At 46.4% G+C, this 12,250-nt stretch overlaps 1 protein-coding gene across 1 annotated transcript in view; it reads right to left on the bottom strand.

Moving 5' to 3' along the window:
- The window catches only part of LOC138514687 (tropomyosin alpha-1 chain-like), a 164,725-nt gene extending 159,033 nt beyond the window's left edge, over positions 1-5,692 (bottom strand). Inside the window, exon 1 of the mRNA XM_069630103.1 lies at positions 5,300-5,692. Within this exon, the coding sequence (XP_069486204.1) occupies positions 5,300-5,692 (393 nt within the window). The remainder of the gene's footprint in view (positions 1-5,299) is intronic.
- Between the last annotated feature and the right edge of the window lie 6,558 nt (positions 5,693-12,250).

Genomic DNA, 12,250 nt, shown 5'->3' with positions numbered 1-12,250 from the left:
CTTAAACTTGCTGCCACCACCGCCACAACCTTGGTGAAGACCCTCTGGGCAGAGGTGAGCCAGAATGACAGAACCCGAAATTGATAATGAGAACCGCCAAACACAAACCTCAGGTACATTGTACTTGTGATGAATTGGCACATGAACGTAAGCATCCTGAAGGTCCAATGGCAGCAACCAATACTGGAGCCGAAGGCCCTGAAGGATCTGTGAAAGAGTTACCAACTTGAACTTTTGCAAGTGTTTTAAGTCCATGATGGGTCGCAATCCTCAGTCCTTCTTGGGGATTAGAAAATAAGGAGAGTACCTACCTTGATTCCTCTCCGCTGTAGGTACCGACTCTATCACACCTTTTTCCAACAGGGTAAGAATCTCCTGTAGGAGGAGCAGATCCAGATCGCTCAAGGATATCCCCTGCTAGTTTGCTTCTTTTGGATTTTCACATCACTTTTATGCTGATGATACACAGCTCTTTCTTTCATTTCCTCTCTTCACAGATGATATTCATCTTAAACTTAGCACTTGTCTATTGGCTATCCAATATGGATGCCTGATCACTTTTTAGTTCTTAATGCTGCAAAGACAGAGGTTATCTTTTTTCCTGCCTCTAATATTTCATCTTCCGTCTCACTTCTTTTATATCCTTTCCTCCAGCTCAGTTACCCATTTCATCAGTGGCTCGTAACTTAGGTCCTTTCTTTGACTGAGATCTTTCTTTTGTACATCATATCTCATTATCTGCCCGTTCATATTGGTTTCATCTTCATAACATTCGCAAAGCTCACTCTTTAATCCCACAAATCTATTGGTTTCTGCTCTAATTTCTTAACGCCTTTTTATTGTTCTTCTGCACTATTTGGACTTCCTACCTCTCGTTTAGCTCCACTAAAATCAGTTTTCAATGCCTCTATCCGTACTCTCTGCCTGCTTGCTTCTCGTGATTTTATTTCGACTTCTCTTGCTAAACTTGGATGGCTTTCTTTTCATCAACGTCTAAAATGTAGCTTTCTATGTCTAGTGTTTAAAGCTCTTCTTGGTCTTGCTCCACCCTATCTCTCTTTGCTTGTTTCTTTTTATCTTCCTTCTCGTTCACTTCATTTGGCGTCTCATTATCTTCTTATAGTTCAATGTCCTCCTTGTGCTCAATCTCGTTTCCTTTCTTTTTCTCTCCTATCACCTCTAAATTGGAAAGAGGAACTTGCTCCCACTTTCTCTCCGCTCTATCTCTGTTTTTTCATCTTTCTGGGTCACTCTAAGATCCCATCTCCTGCTATCTGATTAACGAAGGTTGTTGCAATTGTTGTAATACAATTTGTTTTAAGCATTTTTGTACCATTTTTACTCCTATGTTCAGCGCTTTGGATTAAAGCACTATATAAATATAAATACAATACAAAATACAAATACTTGTGCAACCTGGCCTCTTTCTCTAGCAATTGAGAAGTAGAAACAATGGTTAGGTCAGAAAGGCTTTCTTTTTTCCCACCGGTCTGCTCTGAGTTGGCACAAAGTTTGAAGATCAGACCGCTTGCAGCTTGTAGGGGGCACCAAGTTGTTACATGGGGTTGTACCAAAACAGGTGAGGAGGTTTTGGCTTGTGGGAGCACACTAGTGTGGGCAGAGCCAGGCTCTGAGGGAGCTACAAGGTAAGGGGCCATGTATAGTCAGTGACAAAGGCAGAGACCACAACTTTAAACTGGGTATACTGGAATGGCAAGACCTGAGATTTCTTGAAGTTCAGGGAGAAGCCTAACTTGCGCAACAGGCTGCACATGCCAAACAAATGTGCCAACACCTGGTCTGGGTAGCAAGCTTGAATGAGCCAGTTGTCCAGGAAGGGAACAAAATGATTGCCTTCTCTCTTTAGGTGAACCGCTACAACTGCCAGTAGCTTGGTGAAGACCCTGGGTGCCGAAGATAGACCGAATGGCAGGACCCATACTGGTAGTGGCACTGGCCCACCACAAATCTCAGGTACTTCCTGTGCTTTAGGCTAATTGGCACTTGCAAATAAGGCATACTGGAGATCCAGTGATACCAGCCAGTCCTACAGGTTGAGGGCTTGAAGGATCTGGACCAGTGTAACCATCTTGAACTTGTCCTTGTGCAGGTATAGGTTGAAGAGCTGTAGATCCAGTACAGGATGCAAGCCCTCATCTTTCTTCAGAATTAGAAAATACACTAAGTACCAGCCTTTGCTTGGATCTGAACAGGGCACCTGTTCTATTGTGTCTTTCGCCAGAAGCCGACTAACTTCCTCAAACAGAACATGGTCTGAAGGTAAGCATGGGCTGGAGGGAGATGATCTGGATGGTACTGAGCAAAAGGTAGGCAATGTCCCGGGTGAATGAGCTGTAAGGCACAGGCATAGGGTGTGGTCAGACACCATTCCATGCAGAACAGGGAAATTCTCCCACCTACAAGGATAATGTGGTGGAAGTCACCTTTTCAGGGTCTTCGCACCAGGGCCTGTGGAGGACACAGCTGAGGGGGATAAACCTCTTCTTGGAGCACCCTGGCGCCTACCCCTAGCTGGTTTGTGCTGTTACTGCTTGCTGCAGGGAGCCTGCCCCTTCCCCTGTGGGCATAGGATGAAAAATATCAAAACCCCCTACATCTGTTCATGGGGGCAGCAGGCTGTTGCGCCATTAGACTCAGGGATGTAGCTGTCACCTTTTGAGGACTGGAACCCCTGGAGTCACTTGTCAGCCTTTGCCCCATATAGGTTATTATCCTCATCCAGGAGTACCGCCTCAACACTGTACCTGTTACTATTGCACATGATATGCAATCAGCTGTGTCAGGACAAGACTGTAGTATTTGGTGTGACACCTCTCTACCATCCTTAACGAGGGCCTCCAATCCCCCTTACCTCACTGCTAGGAAAATTCTCAGTGGCTCCCGAGACTGCCGACCAGAAGCCAAAGGAGAACTTTGCAGGGGTAGAGGAGGCATTGATTGCCCTCAGGACCAGATTACCTTAACCAAAAATATTCCTGCCTCTTGCTCATTGTCGGGAGGGAAGGAGGGAAAGCAGAGTTTTTCAGGTTCGCCGAAGCAGCCTAAACCTCAAGACCCTCAGGAGAGGTGTGTGAGGAAATAAACGCTGGATCAGAGGATGTCGGCCTATACTTTTCCAGGTTGATAGTTGGGACTGAAGCTAGTTTCTCCCAGATCTCCAACACTGGGGCCTCTAATGCCCAGTTCAAGAGCAGGAAGGTTTCCCTCTGAGGACCTTCTTCCAGAATATCTGTGAGCTCAAACTGAACCTCCGGTCTGGAAGGAGCTAACTAACAAAATGTCTCCACAATCTTTGTCATCAGGTCTTGGAAGGAAGCATGTTTTTCCCCGGAGCTGGTGTAGGTAAAATGTCCAACTCTGGAGATATTTCCAACCCACTTGCCTCATGCATATTGGAGGCCAGGTCCATCAGATCTCCAGCTTCCTTATTCAAACTCCTCAGGGAAATCCTTGGCTTCCCTAGGGCATAATGGTTCCAGCCGAATGAGGATGGGATTACCCCCTTATCAAAGATGTCCCCCATCTTTGACATAAGTGCTCCCATAGGTGGCAGAGTTTATTCCCAAGGAGTCTCAAAACCGGTGTCACTGGTCGGCACTGGTGGTGCCATTAAATAGGGAGCTGGTGATGAGTGTTTCTAGGTCTGGAAAAGATCTGGAGCTTGGCTAATTTCTTTTTTTTTTTAAACTTTATTTTTGGTATTTGTACAATAAGCAAACAAAACATATATCAAAAACATAAACTTGGAAGTAACTAGTGCTTCAAGTCCCGCCCCTCCCGGCCTCCTCCCCGGTACCTCCCAGGACGCCCTTGAGTTAAGTCATTAGTGGTTAACAATTGGTTGCTGTACTCAGATTGGGGTGTATGTCCGTATGGATTTGCTCATGTTCTGGGGATGTGACTCTTGAGAAGTCAGTGCTTCCCGTGGATAGCAGATATGCGATGTATGGGCCCCAAATGTCTGGTGGTCGAGCATGCAGGGGTAGTAGCTTGACGTAGTTTGATTGTGTGTCCTGGCAATATGCTGTGTCTTTCAGCCATTGTTGTACAGTTGGTGTAGGGCCCTTTCCCCATGACATTGTGATCCTCCTGCGTGCCAGTAATAGCAGTCGCCCTCCTAGTTTGTGTGTCAGAATGGGGAAGTGTTTAGTAAGTCCCAGGAGTGTGCGGTCAGGTTCTATGGGCATGCCTACCATTGCAGTTGTCTTTTCCAGTATCATTTCCCAAAATTGTTGAATTGATGGGCATGACCATTCGAGGTGGAGGAAGTCTGCCGATGGTGCCCCACATCGACCGCATAGTGAGGGGGTCGAGGGATGATAGTGATGGATTTTAGCGGGGGGTGGTATGCTTGATGAATACATTTTAGTTGTATTAGTTTGTATCTTGTGTTTAGTGATACCACTTGGGCCCCACTTGGGCCGGCTCACCACTTGGGCCAATCACACAAGAGTGCGACTTGAGTTACCAAGGTAACTCAGTCCAGGGTGCCTAAACCCCCTCCCATTCCCCCTGTGGTACCCAGACAGAGTGGCACCACTTTTGGAGGCTTCTGTGGAGAGGCCTGCCAAAAGTGGAACAAAGGGCTCGACTTGGGTTGGAGTCACAGAAGAGAACACAAACGCCATTTTAGAATCGAGTCCTGGCAAAAAATACCAACCGGCGAATTAATATTAAATAAATAAACCGGCGGTATGTTCGAGGCTATGAGAATTAAATAATTAAAGTTGGTAGCCTCGAACAATGGGAAAATCCCATAGGGATATATTCGCGGTCGAATATAAAAAGTAGTATCCACTGCCACCAGCCAAAACTCGATCAGGGGGGACGGAGACGTGCCCCCTCGACTAACAGACCCCGGGACAATCGAATTGCCCTAACCAATACGTCCACAATATGATGGTTTGTACTGGTTTCTGTTCATAATTTGGGACTACTAAAGCCAATGCTGACTTTACATGCCCTGGGAGACAGTAGTCAGTCCCAGGGTATGGAGTCTATGGTGGGGTGTCACTATGACACCCCTGTGTCACTGCACGGAGGGTGCTGTGTAACACACATAGTAAAAACACATGAGACCCTATGGAGTAAAGGACCCCATAGCCCATAAAACACATTAGCAGTCAAAGGAACACCATACATCATGTCCAAGAGTGGGAGAAAAAGAGTCTCACTTTTGGCAGGAGAAAAAAAAAAACTCCAGAAATCCATCAAAGCTGCTGGGGGACTCACTAGGTTAGGAAATTCAGCCTAAACAGAGAATTCTCCCTAACAATACCTTGGTGGACAGGGAGGATATGTTGTCTTCGACATCGGAGATTCGTTGTTCGGCATTGTCCAGTCTGTCCCCATGTTTGTCCAAGCGATGTTGTAGCTGGTCTACTTTGGTGGACAAGGAGATGAGTTTGCTGTCAATGTTGCCAATCCCTGCTTTTAGTTCAAGCAGAATTTCTCTGATGTCGGTGGATTGAGCGGGGTCGTCTTCTGAGTGCATGGACCCTCCTGGACTCCCCTGTCTCTCGTTTGCTTTTGGGGTTTTGACAATGGACCCTGTCTCAAATGTCAGCTTCCTCTGAGATTTATCTGATTTACCCATCTTGGCGGAGTCGTAGTGCCTGGGCCGGGTATCAGGATCAACTGTTGTGTTTTGCCCCTTAATTGCTTCCCTCATCGGGGGTTATTGGCCACGTTTGTGATTCGTGGCTACTCTGGGGGGTTTATTGATTGCAGTCCCCCTGTGCCCCTCTCTCGTGGGGACCTGCTGGGCTCTGCAGGGCAACCCGTTTATCCTGGGTGTAAATTTGGGGCCTTCCTGGCTGGTGCGGCTGTTATCTGGACTCCGGGGGGTTTATTGATTACAGTCCCCTTGTGCCCCGCTCTCGTGGGGACCCGCTGTGCGCTGCGGGGGAACCCGTTCATCCTCGGTGTGGTTCTGGACCTTCTCGACCAGTGCAGCTGTAGGAGTTTGGCTGGGCCCTAGTGTGCTTGCATTGTCTGGTTCCCGCCGTGGGAGCTGCGTGGCTGGAAGTGGAGGAGATGACCCACGGTGGCCCCCGCCGTGTTCTTGTGCTTTGTGCTCTTCTTGGGGTACGATGTTCCCTTTCCCATACACCGCTGTCGGGCGGGGGGGCTCACCTGGTGTGCTGCTGCTGCCTTCGGATTGCCAATCCTTACCTCTAAATACAAATAGTGTGAGAATCAATGTTATGCAAAAGAAAAGTGTCCAAGAAATGATATGTCAGGATATTCAAGCCCTTGGCTTCCCATCCCCACGTTTTCAACACGGGACAAGGCAGCACACTCGAGCTTGGCACAGTCTCTGGCTTCTCTAGCATGAGGGTGCAGTTCAAAACCTCAGCATCATGGCCTTCTTTGCCAAAATCTCTTCTTTCAGAGGGCATGATGCAACAAAGTTCCTTTCCTTTTTGTATTTTACATATACATCATTTTCTAAGGTGATTTACTATTCACCTCAGATCTCCCTCTGCCGGACTCAGATACCCTTTAACACAATGTTCTCAGGATTTTCAAATATCCAATTTCTCTGGTGATTCACTGTTCACCCTGGGCCCCCTCCGCCAGGCTCAGATCCGCTTTGACACAAAATCTTTAATCAGCCTCCCTCTCCCGGGCTCGGACCAATTTATTGTAACACAAAACTTGCTTCAATCCAAAGCTTGCACTTGATCTTCCTCTGCCGTGCTTGGACCTACTGTATCTACTTTGTTATAAACTTTCTTTACTGTATCAACATCAAAGACTTTCAATTGTGCACAGAGTTTTGATTGACCCGTCCCAGGACCATTTCGATTCACAATCCTTTGCCACTCTTTCACTTTTGTCAACTCTCAGCTGGATACCTTAAAGAGACCTTGATTGAGCACACATGTGGTGCTGGACCACTCTGTCAAAGGTATCGGATCTTACTTATAAAGTTCAATCACTAATCTGCAGTTCAACTTTAATCATGGTGGTTATCACACGTGTCTCACCCAATGTTTGTTCCAACTCCCGCCACACAATGTTGCCGCTTACAACCTTGGTATCAACACAAACCGGTCTTGCATTGGTTATTGGAGCCAAAGACAGTACCATGGCCGCTGGTGGTTCTCCCCACCTTGATTATCGACGCTGGAGGGGATCGGGTACCTGCGACACACAATGTAGGATTCCTCAGCTTTATTTTCCTGGTCTTACGCTTTCTATACTCGAGGCTTTGTAAAAGTAATGGTTCCTTGTCGAAAAGGTCAAGGGCACTTCCCTCCTTGCGATCCCCTTCTGTTTCACCATCTTTCTCCTCTTTTTAAACTGTCCTCTTGGAACTGCTGTTTCCTTGTGTGCTTTGCCTTGCTCAAATTGTGCTCTCATGCTCCACCTTTTATCTGTCTGGTGAACTGTAATGCAAGTCAGATGTGTGCGATGGTCAGTAATGTGTGTGATGGTCAGTAATTGCCTGACCTTGCCTGACCATTGTATTGGGACACGTCAGGTATACGGCTTGGGTATTAGTCCGTTTTCTCTCATAGCGGGCTGTCTGTGAGAAGGTGTTCGTGTTGTGAAAAGTGGGGGGTTGAGTTCCTAAATATCCTACCTGGTAGGATGGGGTAAAGGTGTTACAGGGAAAGGGATTCCGCATCTCACCCTCTGGTGTCCCACTCCCACTCCCCCCCAGGTGATCCTCCTGCACTGGTCCACCCCCAGGAACTGGATTCAAAAGTGATGGCCTTGTCCTGGCCACCTGGATGGCAGATCCCTGTGGACTAGTGGGTGAGACACCTTCTACTTTCTCACATGAGTGACAGATTTCAGAAAATTGAGTGGTTTGGCATAGCCATGGATCTTTGCCCGGGGGAGCTGTGGCTGAGCCCAAAGGTGTATGTTCACATTTCCATGCAGGGTCCTTGCTGGCTCATCTGAGCACTGTGGGCCTTGATGGCGTCGCCTGCGCCGAGGCTGAAGCTGTTGATGTCGGGTCCTTTGGAAAGATGTTAAGCATCTTTAGCCTAAGTGCCTCACATTCCTCTGGCATGGAATATTGTGTTGAAAGGTACCTGTGGCACTGTGTTCTCTGAGGCGTCCCGGGAGCAGCGACTCCTCTTCTTTGAGGAAGAAGAAGTGCAGAGAGGGATTTCTGGGTGAGTGGGATCCTGTCTGGTGTCTCTTCTTTTTGTCTTTTCGAACAGTCTTCTGTACCTCACTCTGTGCCCGGTGACCTTGTCTCTCTGACATCATATACCTTATGGAAAAGGTAAACCGACCCTAAGCTACTCTGCGAGTGGGCTGCAAAGCTATCAACTGATTCGGCCCCGCAGTCCTTTGTGTCAAGATCCTCCCCAGACAATAGAAACATATTCTGTGTGGATCGGAAACAGAGATCTGGAGTTCTGCATGGTACGAAACCAAGAATAAAACTTGGAAACAAAGCAGTGTTTATGATGCGAGCACAGTGTGCTGAAAAGGGAATTGAAGATATGGTGTGCAGTGTCTCAATAACTATCGGCCCCTGACGCTACAATTAAATGAGTGGCAGTTTGTTTACACATGCATTGATCAATAAAAATGGCAAATGTATGACACGATCATATATTGTATGTTCCAGTGGCGTGGCTTGAGGAGGCTGCCATATGAAAATGTATTTGCACATAAGGGGAACAAACGGCATGGTTTAGGCTACCCTACTCTCTGTGAACATCAAAAGTATAAATGGGGTAATTATGAGAGCCGAAATATGGTCACATATACATGCAGGAGACATACTGCTCCAAGAAACTCACCTGACAGAGAATGAACATGCCATTTTGAGGAGTGAAGAAGTGGGGAAGAACGCTAATCAGTTTATCCTTCCCTTCCTTGGTCAGCAATTTATTGAAATGGATGAAGTGAGTTGCCCTTTCAGATGGGGAAAGTTGTACATGATAATAATGGCAGAGATATGTTTATGGTGGAGATGCTATCTGGTTAACTTGCATTGTTTTTATGTTCCTTTGCCCATAATACAGATGATTCTTCCTTCTTTACTCTTACTGTTTTGAGCAAATACACAGATCACTGCCTGGTGTGGGTAGGGGATTGCAACTGCATTCTACACAGATAATTTAATTCCTCATGTAACAGAGGCAGCCCCCTTGGTCTGGCTTCCAGCAAACTGATTAAACTTATGGAGTACTGTGAGTTAATCAAGATATGGCACCACCATCACCTGTTTGCCAAGAGATATTCTTATTATTCTGCAACCCAAAAGTCACACGGATACATTATGGGTTTACTTAAGCAAAATGGGGCCTGTTAGGACTGATTTTCTATACTCTGGCCTGGTGGACAGATGTATAGTAGGCCATCCTATATTGTGACAGGAACAAATCTGGGAAGCTGTAACCAAACCAGTTTAGGTAGCAGTGACAGGCGGTCTAGGCTAAGTTCTTCAGAGGGGGTAAGCTTGTAAAGGGTCCACAATGGGAATCACAGATTACATTAAGAGAGGATGTATACAAATACAGTTATTTATTTATGGCCAAAACACACTAAAGAAAAATGACTACTAGCAGGTAGACTTCTCACACAACACTGTCAAACTAAATACATATATACATTCACTATGGTTTAGGGCATAATACACATCAGAAACTCCTGCAAAGGAAAGGTTAGACACGTATTATGCACTTATTGTCCACAGAGATGATACGTAACTAACATTATCCAGCTCTAAATTGCCTGGGTCCTTGTGCCCAATTGTTCAGGTTACAGTTCCACAGAAGTTAGGATGCAGGAAAAAATGCAGGCAGGGTCTCTGGGGTTCAGTGAGGGGTTCTTAGGGTTAGGGGTAGTGTTCAAGTTGGACTAATGCCAAAAAGTAGCCCCAACATTCAGATGTCTTGTGCAAGCAAGCAATGGCAAAGCCAAAATTGTTATAAAAAAGCTTTATTATAAGCCCATTGACTTATAATGGGATTATAGGAGTAGGTTAGAAACTCTGTAACTTACCCTTGTCCTCTGATTCTTCCCCGGACTTGGAAGAACAAAGGAAGATGGTACAACATTGCTTTTCCTACCAAAAGTCACAGTCCTCAATTCCCATGGGTTGCAGGTTCGAGCTGATCTCTGGTTGGTGTCTTTTACTGTTGCAAGGACTCTTGGTCGAAGAATGCAGAAAAACACGATGTAGCACCCATCTCACGACTGGACTCAGGTCAGGTAAGCAATTTTAGGACGGTGGTCATGGTGCACGGCGGCTCAAAGGGACTCAGCAGCCGCGGTCAGACTTTCACTCATATTCTCGCATCTCCTCGATGCCAGGATGCCAAAACTTCACAGGAGGTAGTCTTGTAGTGCCAGCTGAGGATCCCCCAAGTGTCAGGCTGAAACTCGGTATGGTGACGCCGGCAGCACGGTAGCCCGGAAACGAAGCTGGTCAGCCACAGGAGGGTTCCAGGGCACTTCCGAAGGCTTCCTTTGGCAGGGCACCGAGCAGACATCGAGAATGGATGGTCCCTCCACTCCAAGGGTCGTAGCTCCTTCGCAGGACTACTAAAGATCACAACCAAGACAGGGCTCCTCCAAGACAGCAGCAGAAGTTGGTTGCCAGGCCTCCTTCAGTCAGGTCTCGGTTTTCTGTGCTGGTCTCACAGCTGGACAGGATTCTTGGCTCCTTCAGGTTTCTCCAGGATCTCTGAAGAATGGGTGCAGGGGTCCTCCTCTTATCCTAAAAACCAGGTAAGAGCTGAAACTCCAAGTAGCCAATAGCAGGACTAACCCACACACACACACCAGCAGTGGTCCAATCAGGACCACTGGCATCAACATTCATGCATACCACTCAGACACACTGAAACCAGTTTGTGGATTGGGGCCAGGCAGACCCAGCCCACATCCTGCCAGCTTCTGCTTTCCCAGGCAAAGGAAGTCCTTATAAAGATTTACCCAGTCTCTCAGGCCAGGAGGAAGGCTAAAAGACAAGATGGCAAAAGAACAGGTGAAATATCTTGTGGCACTGTCATTTTGACCAGTATATATATAATTATATATAATCAGCCACGGTTAGTAGCCAAACGCTCGCTATAAGGCTAAATTGAAAATCCCCCAAAAGTGGGGAAAAGTCACTGCTGCCACCAGCCTATCCTTTTAGTACACCTAGTGTACCCAACAATCCTTTGAGTGTTAGTCTAGGGCAAAACAAAAATGCACCCCATTGAACTGCAGTGTAAGATGCATTGTACAGTGATAAAAAGCTGCCACAAGTGATACAAAAGTAACCAAAAGTAATAACATAGTAACACAACTTTGGGAAACAAGGTTTCACAGTACTGAAAGCGTAAATGACATATCAATTTCCTCATAACGTATGAACAAAGGCCAGTGTAGTGAAGCTTATGGCTCCACTGTACTGCAAAAAGTAGAGGTTAGATTCAGAAATAAAAGCAAAAAGTTGGGGGGACCCATAAAGATGGAAGGAAAGGTGCAGTAAAGAGAAATCGTTCCTAACAGGGCGATTAACACAAATTGAGCAGGTTGTGATGGCCGAAAAGACACTAATATGGAACTGGAGGCTGCGTGTTGGGCGTTGTCTGATTGAGCATACTAACAAAAACACAATCAGACAAGCGATGGTAGAGTTTTTTGCAATCAACAAGCGCTCAGTAAACAAATTTGTAGGCAAAATATGGGAAGCCTTAAATGTTACACTAAGATGTATGCACATCTACTTTGCATGGAATTGGGCAATCAATAGTGTGGCAAACAAATCAGCTGGAAGATAAAGGCAAGGCAGTGGACCGGGAAGCTTCTGACAGTGCTAAGTTAACAAAAAAGAATGGTAACACATATAGAAGAATTACGGAACTGTTTGGGTTAAGCAGACTATTTGAAATACATTTCTAAAATGGAGGATGAGGCATACATATTGGCATGTTCGGTGAACAGGAAAAAGGATGGGTCAATTACAGCCATAAAAGATGCTGATGCAGAAAAATATCAAATGAAATAGGAGCCCCCTTCCTTTTCCATGGCATATGAGTGGAGAGCCAGGATAGGAAGCAGGAGAATGGAACAGGGATGAGGAGGCGAGCTGTTTGGGCCGTAGAGTAGGTTTGTCAAGGAGGGTGCAAGTAACAATGGAGAAAGAACAGGGGGAGTTGTGGGTGGGAGAGCACCAATATGGAGGGATGCACCCAGGTTGGCGTTGAGAGTGGATGTGAGCAACGCTTAGCTTGCTAAAATATGAGAGTAGTAGTGT

This window comes from Ambystoma mexicanum, chromosome 12 (genome assembly GCF_040938575.1).
Source record: "Ambystoma mexicanum isolate Mex_15411 chromosome 12, UKY_AmexF1_1, whole genome shotgun sequence".
Classification (NCBI taxonomy): Eukaryota; Metazoa; Chordata; class Amphibia; order Caudata; family Ambystomatidae; genus Ambystoma; species Ambystoma mexicanum.
This window is presented reverse-complemented; position numbering and strand designations above follow the sequence as displayed.